General features: G+C 44.3%; 1 protein-coding gene across 3 annotated transcripts in view; it reads right to left on the minus strand.

Annotated features, from left to right (window-relative positions):
* Positions 1 to 19,977, minus strand: part of radx (RPA1 related single stranded DNA binding protein) — a 72,556-nt gene extending 52,579 nt beyond the window's left edge. For 2 of the 3 annotated variants that reach the window (XM_072271033.1, XM_072271031.1), the window contains exons 1-5: positions 19,821 to 19,977; positions 17,541 to 18,180; positions 13,968 to 14,110; positions 5,180 to 5,372; positions 3,773 to 3,881 (exon numbers count right to left, since the gene is read on the minus strand). In XM_072271033.1, the coding sequence (XP_072127134.1) occupies positions 3,773 to 3,881; positions 5,180 to 5,372; positions 13,968 to 14,110; positions 17,541 to 18,180; positions 19,821 to 19,919 (1,184 nt within the window). In that variant the 5' untranslated portion in view covers positions 19,920 to 19,977. The remainder of the gene's footprint in view (positions 1 to 3,772; positions 3,882 to 5,179; positions 5,373 to 13,967; positions 14,111 to 17,540; positions 18,181 to 19,820) is intronic. The other variant, XM_072271032.1, reaches the window with a different exon arrangement.
* Between the last annotated feature and the right edge of the window lie 623 nt (positions 19,978 to 20,600).

The raw sequence follows: 20,600 nt of genomic DNA on the forward strand, positions 1-20,600 counted from the left end.
AGACTCAATGGGCTGAATGGCCTCATACTACTCCTATGTCTTTTGGGCCTATGTTGTAAAATGTGTTGTTTTGCAAAAGGGTAAGATATTAAAATTACTGCAATAAACAAACAGGTAGTGCAAACAACAAATAGCAAGGTAGTGTTCACAGATTCATAGACTGTTCAGATATCTGATGACAGAGGAATAGAAGCTGTTCTTAAAACATTGCGAATGGGTCTTCAGGATCCTGTACTTTGAGAAGAGGGCACGTCCCAGACAGTCGGAGTCCTTAAGGATGGACGTGCCTTCTGTAGGCATCAACTCTTGAAGGGGAGGGTGGAGCTGGCCTGGCTGGGAAGGTAGAATAATTACCTTATGGTAGTGTTTAAAATTATGAGAGATAATGTGGATGATAACAGTTCCCCCCCACCCCCAAGTCTCCTGGAATTAGGGTGAGAGGGGAGAGATTTGAAAGGACTTGAAAAGCAACTTCATTTTTTTTTTGAACACCTAAGTGTCCTGTGGGGGCATGGTTTATTCTGATTGTTAGAAGTTGCTTCCTTCATGATTGGCTAGTTTAGAAACGCTGGGTGGACGCTGCTTTTAGGATACTCTGTGAATGAGTTGGTCTCTACCCAGATGCTTTTTCCTTCTCAGTTGTTCTCTGATAAGTGCTGTTTCTCTGTGAGAGATTAACTGTCTGTTTTAAATTGCTGCAGTTCCATATGAAGTTTTAGAAGAGGAATACACCATGGGCTTTGTGTTTTGTGTTCTAATCTGTTACTTTGTTTCTTGTGTTTGTTTAGTCAGTTACTTTATTTCTTATTTTCTTAATCTGTTCCACATTTATTGTGTCTTAATCTGTTACTTTGTTACTTGTTTCCCCATGTAATTGGTTTTAGGGATGACTCATTTTTCATACTGGCCATATGAAAGTTGAGTTGAAATTTGGGCAACCTTATTCCAGAATGAGATGCCCACATTTCAGAGGGAATTGAGTATTCATTTGGGGACCAATTCTAGTAGTTCTATTATTTTTGAAGTTTCTGAATATTCAGTGACTAATCAGGAGTGAGTGCAATTGCATCTTCCTGCATTAAAGAATGGTAAAGTGGTGGATGCTGACTTGTGGTGAGAGATCATGTGATACATTCCTGAGGACTCCCTACTACATCGTGGATATTGATATTGATCCCTTTGCTAAAGGAAAGACTGTTGAGGGAAATTATCTGGCTTCTTGGGTTTTGGCATTCTGTTTTGGGGGAGCTGGGGAGGAAACATAGAAACAAATAAAAACCTACAGCACAATACAGGCCCTTCAGCCCACAAAACTGTGCTGAATATGTCCTTAGAAATTACCTAGGGTTACCCATAGCCCTCTATTTTTCTAAGCTCCATGTACCTGTCGAGGAGTCCCTTAAAAGACCCTATCGTATCCACCTCCACCACCGTTGCCGGCAGCCCATTCTGCATAAAAACTTACCCCTGACATCTCCTCTGTACCTACTTCCAAGCACCTTAAAACTGTGCCCTCTTGTGCTAGCCATTTCAGCCCTGAGAAAAAGCCTCTGACTATCCACACGATGAATGCCTCGCGTCATCTTATACACCTCTATCAGGTCACCTCTCATCCTCCGTCGCTCCAAGGAGAAAAGGCCGAGTTCACTCACCCTATTCTCATAAGGCATGCTCCCGAATCCAGGCAACATCCTTGTAAATCTCCTCTGCACTCTTTCTATGGTTTCTAGGAGTAGTTTATTCCAGCCAACCCTGACCCAGAGTATGGTAACAGCCTTAAGGGACGTGAGCCTTAGTAGCCTTGGTAGAGTAAGTGCAGCAAGCTCCGTTATTTCCCTGCGTAGCATTTTTTGAATTGGAAGGTTCTGGCTCTTAAAGTGATTTCCCCACCTGACAAAGTGTTGATGTAGGTGGCAAGTTGAGTACAGGTACAAGGTGCAAGGTGGATGGCAAGTGTGAGCAGGAACAGTATCCTGGTTCAGCTGTGTCTTTGCCAACTGGTGTTGTGAAGCTGAGCAGTTGTTGGATGCTGAATGGCACTTACTGGATGTGCAGTTCCCAGGCCTACCCTGGTTCCAACGGGGTGGTGTGGCTGATGTGTGGTGCCATATGTATACCATCCCAGTGCCCTGGATGAGCACCTTGCCCATGCAGGTTGGTATGACAGCTATTACAAAGGAAGGAAGGTTTTGAATGATAGCCTTTCTCAGCATGGTGTGGCCAGACTGTCCCAGGAACTGATTTCAATGCCTTTAAATTACCTGCTCATGTAGGACGGTGGCACTTGTACTGTCATTCGTCAAGAATGCTGCACCTACATCCCTAATAGGTCAGGTAACATCACTCATCTGGTTGATCACACCTGAGAGTCAGTGTATAAGATTAAGTGGGGGACCAGCTAATTGGCTGTTACACTCCAAGGTGGGGCTGGTGGCTTTTTGGGGCACAGGGAGGCTGGTGGACCACTGTAGTATACTGGGAGGTGACCACTGGGTTTACAGTACTGGGTATTGTACTTTAGTGTTTTATCTGTAGATTAGTTGGGAGTTCGCAAGAGTCATACTTGAGGGTTGGATCATCACATTCACAACTTGAGGGGCATAGTGTCCTGTGGTGGGCAAAGCCTGTTCTGATCATCGAAAGTCACTTCCGTCAGAATTGGCTAGCTTAGAAACAGCAGCTGCTTTTCCAATTGGATAGCTGCCTGGTGTCCAGTTTCAAATACCCTGGGTATATAGAGAGTCCATGTGGGAGGTTCCCTCTCTCCCTTTGTTTAAGGCAAGCGGTGCACATGGCCATTGGGAAGACATGCTCTGCGTGCATTTTTAACTAAGTATCTTTGTTTGTTGAATATTCAGTTTTGTAGTGTTTAACTTGGGAAAATGAATGCTTGGTAGAATTTTTACTGTTTGTAAATAAATGGTTAATATACTCAACTGAAGCCAGTGCTTGCTGTCTCATTTGCTAGACCTGCGAACCTAATTCAATGTTACAGGAAGATGGTGAGTATATGCTGTTATAAGAGTATAATGGCTCCAAGGCTTTTAATCTCACAATCTACCTCATTATGATGATGCACCTTATTGTTTACCTGCACTGCATTTTCTCTGATGCTGTTACACTTTATTCTGTATTGTTACTGTCTTGTTCTACTTCAAAGCACTGTGTAATGATCTGGACTGTATGAATAGTATGCAACACAAACATATCACTGTATCTCGGTATGTGTGACAATAATAAACCAATTCCAATTCTATGTTCTGTTGTTACAACTACACACACATACACCACAGTGGTATGATGACCACCAGACTCCAAAACACAAACAAGACCAGCAGATGCTGGAAATCTAAGTAATACACACGAAATGCTGGAGGAACTCAGCAGGCCAGGCTGCATCTATGGAAAAGAGTAAACAGTCGACGTTTCGGGCCGAGACCCTTCATCAGGACTCAAAAACAGTTACTTTCTCCAAGCAGCAAGGCTGATCAACACCTCCACACACTAACCCACCCCTCCACCCCCTCCAACCCCATTTCCTATCAGAGTCAGCTAATGTACAGACACTCCTATGCCCAGTGTCACTTTCTGTACGTACAATCATGTATATAAGCTATCTTATGTAATTATTATTGTGTTTTCTTTGTGCTGCATCAGATTCTGATTAACAATTATTTTGTCTCCTTTACACTTGTGTACTGGAAATGACATTAAACAATCTTGAATGACTGTAATGCACTGGCTCAGATACAAACTCATTCTAGGACAGTACCTCGTGACGAAATTGTACTTGATGTCAGGCAGTCTCCACTCTGCCTTGACTTGCTTCGTTGGTACAATCTGGATTTCTGTGTGAGGCTCCCGTGGGTTGAGGCAGATCTCTGAAATACATCGCGGTTTTCCAGAAAACTTGTTAATGATAAATCATAAAGGTGCACCTTTCTCTGGAAGTTAGTCAGTACTGGGTACAAATGTAACAGCCTCGCTATCTTGCGATGCACCTGAGCCAAGCTGTTGGGTAGACCGTACTGTCGAGACTTGCCAATTTTGGAACCCACTCTCCTCACCACCCCCCGCCCCCCACAGAGGGAGGCCCAATTTAATGAGATTTGAATTGCTATAGCACTGAAGTGTAGTCATTGTTGCATTGTAGTAAAGAGGGAAGGCAAAATCTGTGAGACACAAGAGACACTGCAGATATGACAGAACCTGCAGATGCTGGAAATCCAAAGCAATGCACACAAAATGCTGGAGGAACTCAGCAGGCCAGGCAGCATCTATGGAGGAAAGTTAACAGTCGACATTTCAGACCAAGGTGCTTCACCAGGGGAGGGTCTCACCTTGAAAAGCTGATGGTTCATTTTCTTCCGGCTATTGCCTGACTCGATGAGTTCCAACAGCATTTCATGTGTGTGTTAAGGCAAAACTTGTGGATAGCCCGAGCCCAGACCCCAGTGCTCTTGGCTTACTTGAGGACTAGCTATTTGTGGCAAGTTCTGTGGAGTTTGATTAGGACTTGAGCCTGATGGTATGTGTTTTGAAACTTTTGTACCTTCTGCCCAGTGGAAGGGGAAGAAGAGATACTGACCGAGATGGGAGGGGTCCTTAATTATGCTAGCTGTTTTCCTGAGGGAGTGCGAATTTAGACAGTCAATGGGGGGGGGGGGGGCTGGTTTTGTGATAGACTGGGTTCACAACTCCCTGCATTTTCTTACAGACTTGGACAGAGCAGTTGCCATACTGAGCTGTGATGCATCTGGATAAGGTTCTTTCCACTGTGTCTCTTGTGGGAAGTCAGGTCTCTTTGCAAACCTCAAAACCCCTTTCTTCATCAATCAGGGTATCCTAGATGTCTCCCCTTCTGAAGAAATTTGTTGAAGGCCATTGGGAATATTCCAAATTTCCTGAAGAAATATGTGAGGACCAATAAGAACGTTCCAAATTCCCTAAAGAAATTTGTAAGGCCATTCCAAATTTCCGTGGCCTTCTGAGGAGGTAGAGGAATTGGTGTCATTCGTTGGCTGCTGGTTCAGGACAAATTGTTGACAATATTTATACCTAGGAGCTTGCAGCTGTCAACCATCTCCAGCTCAACAGCTTCCTTCTCTATCCCAACAAGTAAAGTGTTATCACACTCGATATTTACACTGATTATAATGAACTTGGTTCTCTCTCTTACCTACTGACCGATAGCTCCTCATCTGCAGGTCAGATGGCATGGCCCAGGTTCTTCTCTGGTAACTCTGCTTGACGGAGTAGCGATGAAGGAGGAGCACTGTGCCAACGTGCAAGGACTGGTACCACTCTCGGCACAAGGAGTTCCACAGGACCACTGGCATCATGCCTGACTGGTCTGCCACTTCCAAGTAGGCCTGCAGCAGGAGCCAGGGTTAACCTTTTCCACCATCACAAGCCACAGCACAGAGCGCATCACCACCGCCAAATGGGCAACCCCCACACAGGCCAGTGAAGCACACAGAATCAGAATTACTCACACCTCTTGCTAATGGTTTCAAAGGGAATTTCAGGTTCAATTCCCAAAGAAGCAAAAACAAACCCTGACATGAAAATCAAAAATTCTAGATACTGGCAATCTGAAACAAATACAGAAAATGCTGGATATGCACATCAGATCAGGCTGCAGCTATAAAAAATGGGACAGGTAAGATTTTGGGTCCAATATCATTTGGTAGAACTTCTAAGGGCTTCAAATCTGAATGTTTAGCTCTGTTACTCTTTCTGTAGATACTGCCCAACCTACTGAGAGTTTCCAGCATTTTCCTTGTTGTTAAATGAACTTTAACTTGCTAACAAAAATCTAATTTAATCTTTTGATATGAGGACTAAATTCTCCCATCCCAAAGACTTTGAAGATAAACAGACTGATGAGCCTAAATAGATGAAGATATAAATGTGCTGAGCTTATCTGCAAGGATAGAAAGCAGGAGGATGAAAGGTAACTTAATCAGGGTGTACAATATGGTAAGACATAAACAGAGTAGATAGGAAGAAACTACACTCAGTGGCCACTCTATTGGGTACACCTGCTCATTAATGCAAATATCTTATCAGACAATCATATGATAGCAACTCAATGCATAAAACCATGCCGACATGGTCAAGAGGTTCAATTATTGTTCAGACCAAACATCAGAATGAGGAAGAAATGTGACCTAAGCCACTTTTACCATAGTTGGTGTCAGATGGGGTTGGTTGAGTATCTCAGAAATTGCTGATCTCTTGGGATTTTCCACACACAACAGTATCTATTTTACAGAGAATGGTGTGAAAAAAGAAATTCAGTGAGCAGCAATTCTGTGGGCAAAGACGCCTTGTTAATGAGAGAGGCCAGAGAATGCCAGACTGGTTTAAGCCTGAAGGAAGGGTGACAGTAACTCAAGTAACCATGTGTTAAAACAGTGCCTTGCAAAAAAGCAGCTGAATGCACAACACAATGAACCTTGACGTGGATGGACTACAACAACAGTAGATCTCAATGGATTCCACTCCTGTATCTAGTAAAGTGATCACTGAATGTGTTTCTTTTTTAGCTGAGGAAACCTGAATCTGTGGGTATGGAGTTACAGCACCCCTCTCTCCAATTGAGCACATGAAGCAATATCTCAAGAATGCGACGTCTGTCATTAAAGGACTCCCACCACCTAGTCCATACCATCCTCTCCTTGCTGCCATGGGACAGGAGGGACTGATGCCTGAAGACCCACATCTCAAGGTTCAAAAACAGCTTTCCCACTACTATCAGGCTCTTCAATAAACCTGAAACACCCTAATACTACATAATTCTCTTTATTCCTCCCCAATTTGCACTGAATTTGTCATTCTTTAAATTTGCACTAATGACAATGTTTGTTAAACTTGCAGAAAATTTACACATTATTCTTTATTCTGTTACATAAGTTATGTACTACTTAATGTTAAATTCAATTATATTCATTTCCATTAGTAATGTACCACGATCCTGCTGCAAAGAGTTCTTTTAAGATATTCGCTTTATTTGCCACACGTACATCAAAACACGCCGTTTGCATCAATGACCAACAATCTGAGGATTAATGGGGCAGTCTGCAAGTGTTGCCACGCTTTCCACATCAAGGTAGCTTACCACAACGTACGAACCCTGATCTGTACGCCTTTGGAATGTGGGGGAAAATGGAGGAGAGTGTACAACCTCCTTACAGACAGCAGCAGGGATCGATACTCGATCTTCCCATCGCTAACACTGTAAGGCGTTGGGCTACCTGCTGCACTACCATGCTGCCCATTTCATGGCACTTATACCCTGGGTTTGAATGCCCATGACAATAACTTGAACCTGTAGTCATTTGAAAAATATCAGCAGAGAGCTCGGATGGAATACTTTCACCTGGGTGAAGTGAGTGCCTGGAACTCACTGACTTAAGACAGTAGAGCTCTTAGATGTGTCCGTGAAGAGGTACGTGGCCAAGAGCTGAAAGGTGGGAGTAGACCAAGAATATTCTTATCATGGAGCTCAGGAACAGTGGGACGATTGGCCTCATTCCCTGTGGTAAATTTCTTTGATTGTATAAAGCTCTTCCCTGGTTGTTTATAGTAAATGTGTCACAATGTAGTAGGATCACTTCATGTTCTGGTCTGGAAATTCCGTTCCATTAGAACAAGGGTTTCCAACATTTTTATGCCATGGAGACCTACCATTAACTGAGTAGTCTGTAGCCCTAGTTTGAGAACCTGAGTTAGAGTCATAGAACACTACAGCACAGAACACAGGCCCTTCGTCCCATCTTGTCCATGCAGGACTGTTATCTTGCCAAGTCCCATTGATCCACACCTAGACCATAGCTTGCCCTAGCATATGATGGAACTGGGCCTGTACTCACGGGAGATTAGAAGAATAAGAGGGAATCTCATTGAAACCATTTGAATATTGAAAGGCCAAGATCGATTGGAGGTGAAAAGGATGTTTCCAGTAGTGGGGGAGTCCAGAACAGAGAGCATAGCCTTAAAATAGCAGGACGTCCCTCTAGAATAGAAATGAGAAGGAATTTCTTTAGCCATAGATAGTGAATCTGTGGAATTCATAGCCACAGATGTCTGTGGAGGCCAAGTCATTGGGTATAATTAAAGTGGGGGTTGGTAGATACTGAATTAATAAGGGCATTAAAGGTATCAGGGAGAAGGCAAAAAAATGGGGCTTAGAGGGGAAATAAATCAGCCATGAACAGACCTGATGGGATGAATAACCTAATTCTGTTCCTATGTCTTATGTTCTAAAGGTACTGGACATTGTGAAGTACTTGGGTGGAAGTTTGTTTCTTCCACAGTGAGTAATGATACACTTCATGAAAGTATGATGGAAAGAGATTTCATCAAATTGAAAGTGAATAATTTCTTGGAAATTAAAAAAAAATAATTGTGGTGTTGTGGGGAAAGGAGGGAGGGGAGTCTAGAATCAGAGGGTACAGCCTCAGAATAGAGGGACATCCATTTAGAACAGAGATAAGGAGGAATTCATTTAGCCAGAGAGTAGTGAATCTGTGGAATTTATTGTCACAGACGGCTGTGGAAGCCAAGTCATTGGGTATAATTAAAGCAGGGGTTGACAGGTCCTTGTTTAGTAAGGGAAACACAAAGGGATCTTGATCAGCTGAATACATTGGCCAGGGAGTTTAATTTAGATCACCTTTTGAGAAGACCAGGGAGGATAGATCTTCCACAGAGAAACGCTGGGCCGAGGGGAGTGTTGTTTAACAGGGACGCAGGAGTACAAATACATGGTTCCCTCAATGTGGCATCACCGGTAGACAGGGCAGCGAAGATGGCTTTTGGCATGCTGGCCTTCATCAGTTAGGGCACAGAGTACAGAAGTTGGGGGTGTACAAGGCACTGATGAAGTCACATTTGGAACTGAACATAGTGTTCAGTTTTGGACTCTGCTGTAGGAAAGAAGCCACTGAGCTGCAAGAATTACAGAGGAAATGTATGAGCTTGTGTTTGGAACTTGAGGAACTGAGTTATAGTGAGAGATTGAGTAGGTTTCGGCTTTACTCCTGCAGAGTAGCAGAATGAGGAGTTATATAATAGAAATATATTAATTCATGAGGGACATAGATTTTTTTCTTGCTTAGGGGGTTTTTTTTAAAGTCACCAAATTTTTTTCAATCTTTTAAATAATTTTTTTTCTTGAAACATTGTAAGTGTTGCTTACTTCGATGTACTCATGTAAATTTTGGATAATAATAATAAAAAGATTTGAAAAGAAAGAATAAGTTCGAGAGGGACATATATTTTTCTCTTTTCTTTCTCTCTCTCTCTCTCTGCACACTGGGTGTTCGAATGGTCTTTTTTTATTTTTAATGGATTCTATTGGGGTTCTTTGTTTCATGGCTGTCTGTGAGATGATGAATGTCAAGATTGTATTAAGTACTTTGATAACATAGAAACACAGAAAATAGGTGCAGGAGTAGGCCATTCGGCCCTTCGAGCCTGCACCACCATTTATTATGATCATGGCTGATCATCCAACTCAGAACCCTGCCCCAGCCTTCCCTCCATACCCCCTGACCCCCGTAGCCACAAGGGCCATATCTAACTCCCTCTTAAATATAGCCAATGAACTGGCCTCAACTGTTTCTTGTGGCAGAGAATTCCACAGATTCACCACTCTCTGTGTGAAGAAGTTTTTCCTAATCTTGGTCCTAAAAGGCTTCCCCTTTATCCTCAAACTGTGACCCCTCATTCTGGACTTCCCCAACATCGGGAACAATCTTCCTGCATCTAGCCTGTCCAATCCCTTTAGGATCTTATACGTTTCAATCAGATCCCCCCTCAATTTTCTAAATTCCAACGAGTACAAGCCCAGTTCATCCAGTCTTTCTTCATATGAAAGTCCTGCCATCCCAGGAATCAATCTGGTGAACCTTCTTTGTACTCCCTCTATGGCAAGGATGTCTTTCCTCAGATTAGGGGACCAAAACTGCACACAATACTCCAGGTGTAGTCTCACCAAGGCCTTGTACAACTGCAGTAGTACCTCCCTGCTCCTGTACTCGAATCCTCTTGCTATAAATGCCAGCATACCATTCGCCTTTTTCACCGCCTGCTGTACCTGCATGCCCACTTTCAATGACTGGTGTATAATGAGACCCAGGTCTCGTTGCACCTCCCCTTTTCCTAATCAGCCACCATTCAGATAATAATCTGTTTTCCTAACTTTGCCACCAAAGTGGATAACTTCACATTTATCCACATTAAATTGCATCTGCCATGAATTTGCCCACTCACCCAACCTATCCAAGTCACTCTGCAACCTCTTAGCATCCTCCTTACAGCTAACACTGCCACCCAGCTTCGTGTCATCTGCAAACTTGGAGATGCTGCATTTAATTCCCTCATCCAAGTCATTAATATATATTGTAAACAACTGGGGTCCCAGCACTGAGCCTTGCGGTACCCCACTAGTCACTGCCTGCCATTCTGAAAAGGTCCCGTTTATTCCCACTCTTTGCTTCCGGTCTGCTAACCAATTCTCTATCCACATCAATACCTTACCCCCAATACCGTGTGCTTTAAGTTTGCACACTAATCTCCTGTGTGGGACCTTGTCAAAAGTCTTTTGAAAATCCAAATATACCACATCCACTGGTTCTCCCCTATCCACTCTACTAGTTACATCCTCAAAAAATTCTATGAGATTCGTCAGACCTGACTTTCCTTTCACAAATCCATGCTGACTTTGTCCGATGATTTCATCGCTTTCCAAATGTGCTGTTATCACATCTTTGATAACTGACTCCAGCAGTTTCCCCACCACCGACGTTAGGCTAACTGGTCTATAATTCCCCGGTTTCTCTCTCCCTCCTTTTTTAAAAAGTGGGGTTACATTAGCCACCCTCCAATCCTCAGGAACTAGTCCAGAATCTAACGAGTTTTGAAAAATTATCACTAATGCATCCACTATTTCTTGGGCTACATCCTTAAGCACTCTGGGATGCAGACCATCTGGCCCTGGGGATTTATCTGCCTTCAATCCCTTCAATTTACCTAACACCACTTCCCTACTAACATGTATTTCGCTCAGTTCCTCCATCTCACTGGACCCTCTGTCCCCTACTATTTCTGGAAGATTATTTATGTCCTCCTTAGTGGAGACAGAACCAAAGTAATTATTCAATTGGTCTGCCATGTCCTTGCTCCCCATAATCAATTCACTATGTTTCTGTCTGTAGGGGACCTACATTTGTCTTTACCAGTGTTTTCCTTTTTACATATCTATAAAAGCTTTTACAGTCATTTTTTATGTTCTCTGCCAGTTTTCTCTCATAATCTTTTTTCCCCTTCCTAATTAAGCCCTTTGTCCTCCTCTGCTGAACTCTGAATTTCTCCCAGTCCTCAGGTGAGCCACTTTTTCTGGCTAATTTGTATGCTGCTTCTTTGGAATTGATACTATCCCTAATTTCTCTTGTCAGCCACGGGTATACTACCTTCCTTGATTTATTCTTTTGCCAAACTGGGATGAACAATTGTTGTAGTTCATCCATGCAACCTTTAAATGCTTGCCATTGCATATCCACCGTCAATCCTTTAAGTGTCATTTGTCAGTCTATCTTAGCTAATTCACGTCTCATACCTTCAAAGTTACCCCTGTTTAAGTTCAGAACCTTAGTTTCTGAATTAACTATGTCACCCTCCATCTTAATGAAGAATTCCACCATATTATGGTCACTCTTACCCAAGGGGCCTCTCACGACAAGATTGCTAATTAACCCTTCCTCATTGCTCAAAACCCAGTCCAGAATAGCCTGCTCTCTAGTTGGTTCCTCGACATGTTGGTTCAAAAAACCATCCCGCATACATTCCAAGAAATCCTCTTCCTCAGCACCTTTACCAATTTGGTTCACCCAATCTACATGTAGATTGAAGTCACCCATTATAACTGCTGTTCCTTTATTGCACACATTTCTAATTTCCTGTTTAATACCAACTCCGACCTCACTACTACTGTTAGGTGGCCTGTACACAACTCCCACCAGCGTTTTCTGCCCCTTAGTGTTACGCAGCTCTACCCATATCGATTCCACATCTTCCCGGCTTATGTCCTTCCTTTCTATTGCGTTAATCTCCTCTTTAACTAGCAACACCACCCCACCTCCTTTTCTTTCATGTCTATCCCTCCTGAATATTGAATATCCCTGAATGTTGAGCTCCCATCCTTGGTCACCCTGGAGCCATGTCTCTGTGATCCCAACTATATCATAATCATTAATAACAATCTGCACTTTCAATTCATCCACCTTATTACGAATGCTCCTTGCATTGACACACAAAGCCTTCAGGCGCTCTTTTACAACTCTCTTAGCCCTTATACAATTATGTTGAAAAGTGGTCCTTTTTAATGCTTGCCCTGGATTTGTCGGCCTGCCACTTTTACTTTTCTCCTTAGAACTTTTTGCTTCTACCCTCACTTTACACCCTTCTGTCTCTCTGCACTTGTTCCCATCCCCCTGTTGTGAACTAATCTCCTCTCGCCTAGCCTCTTTAATTTGAATCCCACCCCCCAACCATTCTAGTTTAAAGTCACCTCAGTAGCCCTCGCTAATCTCCCTGCCAGGATATTGGTCCCCCTAAGTCCAAAGCAAACAGTTTTTTTTTCCAGGGTTGGGGAAATCAAGAATTGAGGACCTGGGTTACATTTAGAGGGAACAGATTTAATAGAAACTTGAGCAGCCATTTTTCTCCACTCAGGTTGGTCCATCTACGAGATGAAAGGTCCTGGTGAAGGGTCTCAGCCCGAAATGTCGACTGTTCACTCTTTTCCATAGATGCTGCCTGGCCTGCTGAGTTCCTGCAGCGTTTTGTGTGTGTTGCTTGGTCCATATACCATGGGAGGAATGGTTGCATAGTGGTTAGCACAGCGCTATTTCAGCGCCAACAGCCCGGGTTCCAGTCGGAGTTTGTGTGTCCTCCTTGTGACCATGTAGGTTTCCTCCGGGTGCTCTGGTTTGCTCCCACATGCCAAAGACGTATGGGTCAGTAGGTTAATTGGTCACATGCGTGTAACTGGGCGGCGTGGACTCGCTGAGCCAGAAGGGCCTGTAACCGTGCTGTATCTCTAAAATAAAAATTACATGGAAGGAGCTGCCAGAAGAAGTGGTTGAGGCAGGAATCATGAATGTTTTATTATCACTGTTTTATATGACATGAAATTTGTTGTGTTGGGGCATAGTGAAAAGACAGAAAATGACTATAAATTATAAAATAAGTAGTGTAAGAGAAAGAGGAATTATGAGGTAATGTTCATAGACTTGGGCAGCTAGATTACTGTGCAAAAGTACTGAGCATCCAAGATTATATTTATATGGTTTCAGATGGTCTGGCCTCCACAGAGCCCTGATCTCAACATCATCGAGGCTGTCTGGGATTACCCGGAGAGACAGAAGCAAGTGAGGCAGCCAAAGTCTGCAGAAGAACTGTGCGAAGTTCTCCAAGATGCTTGGGACAACCACTAGTTGATTTTCTTATAAAACTGCACGACAGCGTACTTAAGAGAATTGATGCAGGTTTAAAGGCAAAGGCTGGTCACACCTAATACCGATTGGATTTAGTTTTCTTTTCCTGTTTACTGCTCTTTATAGTAATTTTTTTTGAGATATAGAAACTTTTCAGTTCATTATTTTTGAAAGCATCTTCACTTTAAATAGTTTTTTTACATGTGCCTAAGAGTTTTGCACAGTACTATACATGGAAAGGTTGAGAGGGATATGGGCAAACACAAACAAATGAGACTTACTTATAATGGGAACCTTGTTTGGCATGGACTGGTTTGGGGGGGTGGGTGGGATGTGTGTGTGTCTCTCTCTCAATGATTCTATCTCCAGCCCCAATTGCCATTGAGAAATAAGCAGCATCATTCTGCATCGCACCTGCAGACGTCACAACATTAGGAAGGGAACGCTTCCGAGGTTACAGACCTGATATGGAAAGTCCACCTTGGTGCCAGGGCGTCCGTAATAGCGCAACCGGGACTTGTACATCACGCGGACCAGAAGGTGGGGAAACTCGAATCTCGTCCTCCAAGTCCTGGCCAAGTGCTGGAGAGAGATGAATCTGCAACCTGCCGGTGAACAAGGAAAATAAAGTACCAATCCATTTTGATAACAATGAACCGAATTTTTAGTAGCCTGCTTTGAAGTGTTTCTAAATGATCAGATTCACGATTACCTGGACAAATAGCAGATCATTAGATATAGGAGCAGAATCAGGCCATTGGACTCATGAGTCTGCTTTGCCATTTAATCACCGGCTAATTTATTTTTGAACCCCCAATTCTCTTGCCTTTTCTTATAACCTTTAACTCCTTTGCCAATCAAGAATCTGTTGAGATTTGCCTCAAGTACATCCAATGACTTGGTCTTGAATGCCCTCTGTGGCAACAAATTCTACAGATTCACCATCTTCACTGAAGAAATTCCTCATCTGTTCTAAAGGGATGCCCCTTTCTTCCAGGGGTTTCCAACCTGGGGTCCACAGACCTCTCACTTAGCGGCAGGGGTCAATGGCATAAAAAAATGTTGGGAACCCCCGCTTTATTCTGAGGCTGTCTCCTGCTGACGGAAGCTCTATCCAGGCCAATTTCTGAAAGAATTCAATGAGATCTCAACCCACACTGCACCCCCTCCAACCCATCCAGCTGAATATCTTTGATCAGAGACAGTCAGCATGAGTTTGGGAAGCTTGAGAAAGCCATGAGGCAGATTATTGTGGGAGATGAAAAATCAAAGAACTACAAGTGCTGGAAGTCTGAAAGAATAACAGAAAAATGCTGGAAACACTCAGGAAGTCAGACAGGATCTGAGGGAAAAGGAACAGTTCATGTTTCAGGTTCAGGAGCCATCGCCAGAACAGGAAAAGGGAGATAAAAAAGCACAGAAGAGATTCTGTAGATGCTGGAAATCCAGAGTAACACACATACAAAATGCTGAAGGAACTCAGCAAATATGGAGCCGAATAAACAGTGGGGATTTCAGGCCGAGGCCCTGCATCAGGACCGGAAAGGTGGGGGGAGGTGAGGGTGATAGGTGATGCCAGGTGAGGGGGAAGGTCGGTGGGTGAGATGATGTCAGAAGCTAAGAGGTGATAGGTGGAAAGGGTAAAGGGCTGAAGAAGGAGGAATCTGATAGGAGAGGACAGTGGACCATGGGAGGAAAGGGGGGAGGGGCATCAGATGGAGGTGAGCTGAGAAAAGATGGCAGCTGAGAAAAGAAGAGGTAATAGGGGAGAAAGAGTGGAAAATGGAAGAAGGAAGAGGGGTAAAAATTACCGAAAGTTTAGAGAGATTGATACTCATGCCATCAGGTTGGAGGCTACTGAATACAAGTTGTTGCTTCTCCAGCCGGAGAGGGGCCTGATGATGGCAATCGATTATCTATTCATTCCCATGGATGCTGCCTGACCTGCTGAGTTCCTCCAGCGTTTTGCAAGTGTTGCTTGGGAAAAACAAGCTAGTTTTCAGTAGCAGAGAAGATGGGAGAGGGACACAGAAAACAAAGGGAGTACCTCTGATAGGGTCAGACTAGTTAGGTTAATAGGGGCAGTTGGAGTAAATAGTAACAAGCACATGATACTTCTAATTCTGTGTAATCTGCTCTTAATAGTGAGATTGAGGGACATGCCAGGCAGGCTAGATAAAGATAATGAGGCCCTCTGTTGGTCAGGGTGAACCACGGATGTTGTGTCCTAGCTGTCTACGTGATACGCAAGCCAAGGCAGTACGATATGTAGAGCAAGCTATTACCCAGGCATCCAGCTTCCCCTCTCCAAAGGAACAGCAGAGACCGATGCAGTTTGGCCCCAGAGGCATTGCAGGAGTTGTCAGTCAGTGTTGAATTCAATGCAGGATTCCAACTGCAGATTATTTCTCAGGGTCTACTCTTGAAGCCTTTCCCGTGAGTGGGTATAGCCACAAGGCAGCAGAGGTTTGAGATCAGTTTTCCTTCCCCTGGGTGAGCTGCCAATAACAGCTGATGAGCCCCGTCTGCCCAAAGAGACCGGTTTTAAGGCACCTGTAACCCACCTTGCCCCTTCTCTAATCAGTAAAAAATGGTTTCGCTGGGCTGAACAGCTAAGTCGCACATAAAGGCCAGGAGCTGAACTTGGTTGTCAGAGGCTATTGGGGTGCAGGCCATTGGGAGAATTTACTAGACAGTGAGACTTTATCCACACTACCTCCACCAGCTATGACAACTTTAAGGAACATGAGATAAAGAATATCAGAACCAAAATGATGATGGTCAGAAACGGTCAGTTCTGATGTAGACACAAAGAGTTACCTCAAATTGGAAAAGTTGATAGTATGTGGAAGGTTGTCCAGAAGGAAGATGAGGTGTTGCTGCTAAACTTGCTTTGGAACTCATTATAACAGCACAGAAAGGTATATACTGCATAGGTCGATATGAGTGTGGGGTGGTGGGTAGCCGACAGCTCAGGGTTATTTCTGAGGACTGAAATCAGGTGCTCCAGGTTAGTCATGCTAACTCTAGTCCCCTTTTCACAAAACGCTGCAGGAACTCAGCAAGTCAGGCAGCATCTGTGGAGAGGAATAAACAGTCACACAAGGAAATCTACAGATGCTGGAAATTCAAGCAACACACATCAAAGTTGCTGCTGAACGCAGCAGGCCAGGCAGCATCTGTAGGAAGAGGTACAGTCGACGTTTCAGGCCGAGACCCTTCATCAGGACTAACTGAAGGAAGAGTGAGTAAGGGATTTGAAAGTAGGAGGGGGAGAGGGAGATTCAAAATGATAGGAGAAGACAGGAGGGGGAGGGATAGAGCCAAGAGCTGGACAGGTGATAGGCAAAAGGGATATGAGAGGATCATGGGACAGGAGGCCCAGGGAGAAGGAAGAGGGGGAAATTATGAGATAAGGTGGGTGGTAATAGTCTTTTTCCCAGGGTAGTCCAAAACTAGGGGGCAGAGATTTAGGGTCAGTGGGGAAAGATTTAAGAAAGAACTGAGGAGCACCTTTTCACAGAGAGGGCAGTGAGTATATGGAATGTGTTAACAGAGTTAATGAAAGATTTATTTGTCACATGTACGTCGAAACGTACAGTGAAATGTGTCATTTGTGACACCGATCAATGGGGTCCAAGGATGTGATGGGATGCGTCCACAAGTGTAACCATGCATCCGGTGCCAACATAGAAGCCCTCAACTTATGAACCCTTACTATCATTTACATTTTTGGAATGTAAGAGGAAACCCGCGTGGTCACGGGAAAAATGTACAGACGTCTTACAGACAACGGCGGGATTCGAATCAGTAATGTGTTACACTAGCCACCATGCTGCCATGCCATAGGTACAATGGTGTCAGTTAAGAAGCACTTGGAGGGGTACATGCAGAGGAAAGGCATGGAGGGGTAGGGGCCAAACACAGGAAATTGGGACTGTCTGGGTGTGCACCATGGTCAGCAAGGACTGGATGGGCCGAACAGCCTATAACTAGGCTGTATTGCTCTTTTACTCTATCACAAGTCAGACTTACCATGGAAGGGAACCTCTGAGGCAGGAAGTTGATTGGCGTTCCATTCTGCACCACAGGGGTCAGTGTTATTCCACAAGGGTAAATAGTGGGTCCTCCCACCCCTCAGCGGGGCTTTCGACTGCAGGGTGGTTATCAGATCCCGTCCTCTCTGGCTGGTGGTGAGGTCGCGGAGGGACGCGGCGCTGAGGGCACCGAGGTCCACCTGGCCAGCGTGCTCGCCACCGCCGGGCTCCAGCTCCAGCTCCTCGATCTGCAGGAAACAGTGGCCCAGCCTCTTCTCATCGTACACCAGGCTGCAGCGGGTCAGGCGGACCCTGCAGCCGACTCGCAGGCGGTTCTGCTGCACCAGTGGGTTCAGCCCCGGCGACAGGTGACCCTTCACCCGACAGGAGCCGTCAGTCACAGTCACGTCGTACAGATAGCTAGGGGGAAGCTCGCCACCGCTTTCACTGGCTGGTTCTCCCAGGTAACGGTGGACAGCCAATACATAAAGAAGCTCGGAGATACCCGCCGACCTCGGGGTGACAGAGGATACGAGGTGCAGGAGGAATCTGGAGATGCTGGAGGAACGTCCTTGATACGCAGCAGACTCGGATGTATCACTGGAAGATGAATCGGTGCACAAATGTGCTGACATCACCTAGGAGGACATATCAATTCAGTTACAAAGGCGGCACAACAGCGGCTATATTTCATTAGGAGTTTGTGGAGGTTTGGTATGTCACCAAAGGCACTTGCAAATTTCTACAGATGTACCATGGAAAGCATTTTAACTGCCTGCATCACCATCTGGTATGGGGTGTGTCTACTGCATAGCATCAAAATCAGCTGCAGAAAGTTGTAAACTCATCCAACGCCATCCTGGGCACTAGTTTCCATAGTATCCAGAACAATTTCAAGCAGCTAGGCCTCAAAAAGGGGATATCTATGGTTTAGGACCCCCATCACCAAAAGCATGCCCTCTTCTCATTGCTACCATCAGAGAGAAGGTATCTGAAGGCACACACACGCAATGATTCAAGAACAGCTTCTTCCCCTCTGTCATTAGATTTCTGAATGGACATTGAAACCAAGAACACTACCTCACTACTTTTTTCCCCTCTTTTTGCTTGACTTATTTAATTTAACTTTAAAAAATATATACTTACAGTAATTTAGTTTTTTTTAAATGTATTGCAATGTGCTGCTGCTGCATAACAACACATTTCATGACATTTGCCAGTGATTCTGAGAAACAAGTTAGGATCACGACAGTGGTGCTTTGGAGGGAATTATTCCTCTGAGCTACAATCACTGTTCCCTCTAAGCTGCGTGGATGTGTGGCCACGTAGTAACTGAAGTGTTCCCGCGCACATAGCCTTTGTTGTCGTGTAGCTGGAATTTTCTTTTATATAATGTTAATATAATTTTGAAATCTATGTTATTATAAATGTGATATACGACATAGTTAATTATGTTTTATTAATATTATATAAAAGAAGTTCCCGCTGCAAGGCAATAAAGGCTATGTGCGTGGGAGCATTGCAGTTACTGCGTGGCTGCACACCTGCGCAGCTTAGAGGGAACAGTGCCTGCAATGAACAACAGAATAGGGAAGATGACTGCAATTCGCACAGTGGACATCAAGGCAGAGATCGGTACTGTAACTCAGACACTGAACATTAGAATGGTATTGTTCGCGAGAACCAGCATAAACCAAGACCCTACCTATCCATCGTATTCTCTCTTCTCCCCCTCCCATAAGGCAGAAGATACAAAAGCTTGATTGAACTCATACACTGCCGGGTTCAAGGACAGATCTGTTAAACGACTTGAATGGGCCTCTTGTACAGTAAGATGAACTCTTGACCTGACAATCTACCTCAAGACCTTTGCACCTTAGTATCTGTATGGAAGGCATGCAAAACAGTTACTCGCAGGATGTCAGTGCATGTGACTATAATAAACCAATTACCGACACGCACAGTAAACATTAGAATGGAGAATCCGGAAAAAAAACAACAAACTCTACGGGTCAGGCTGCATCTCTGGGAGGTGGGGAGGGAAAAAGAATCTAGACAGGAAACCCACTGTCCATTTCCCAACGCAGATGCAGCCTGAACCGCCGAGTTTCTGCAGAATGCGACCGTTAGGATGAGCTTGTCACTGAACGTGAGGATGCGATTTGTAATTGCAGTTCACACTGAACCCTCGGGTGGGATTGTCGGCCGACAGCACTGAACATTAAAATGAGACTGCGACGGGACGCACAGCGAACTCCCAGATGGGACTGTCACTCACCATTAGGATGGGTTTGTCAAACTGAATATTAGGATGAGAGTCATTACTAAAACTCACAGTCTTAAATACGTTCACCTCCTGATCAGCCCCAATATTCATTCCTCATTGACGTTTGCATTCTAACGACAGAAGTCGAATATTTGTGTTTAGAGGTGGAATGCGCGAACCGGAGAAGGAACCAATAAGAACCAGCTTTACTAAAGACAAAAGTACGGAGCCAATAATCGCACCCGATACTATGTTTCAAATCACACATTTAACGTAGAAAAATGACTGAGTATTAAAGGAGCCTTCCCTTAAAGGAACTGGTGAAGCTATTAAAGTGTTGATAATTTTGTTTTGTCGACGTTTATTAGCTGTTTGTTATTAATTAGCCAACGATCCGGGTAGTTTTGGGCGAATCGTGGGCATTTGTTACCGGAGTTGTTTGCTTTTTAAAGTTAAAAAGCTGTACAGCTTAGATGCTGCAATAAAGTGTCCGCCACCGGATCCCGCTGTGTGGCGACCCGGTGTTAGGTGTACGAAGTGCAGTCAATTGGGCCGACTCCTCGGGAAGGGCACCCGTTGGTGAATGCACAGCTGGAGACGGAGACCCGAAATCATCGCAACCTCCGTCACGTAGATGGAATTTACCTTTGCGCATGTTACGGGGCTGAGCTCCGAATAGAATCATTAACTGAACATTGGAATTGGTTTATTATTGTCATGTATAGTCCGAGGTACCGTGAACAACTTGCCTTGCATACCGTTAAAATCACAGTGTATCGAGGCAGTGCAATG

This window comes from Mobula birostris, chromosome 10 (assembly GCF_030028105.1).
Source record: "Mobula birostris isolate sMobBir1 chromosome 10, sMobBir1.hap1, whole genome shotgun sequence".
Taxonomy (NCBI): domain Eukaryota; kingdom Metazoa; phylum Chordata; class Chondrichthyes; order Myliobatiformes; family Myliobatidae; genus Mobula; species Mobula birostris.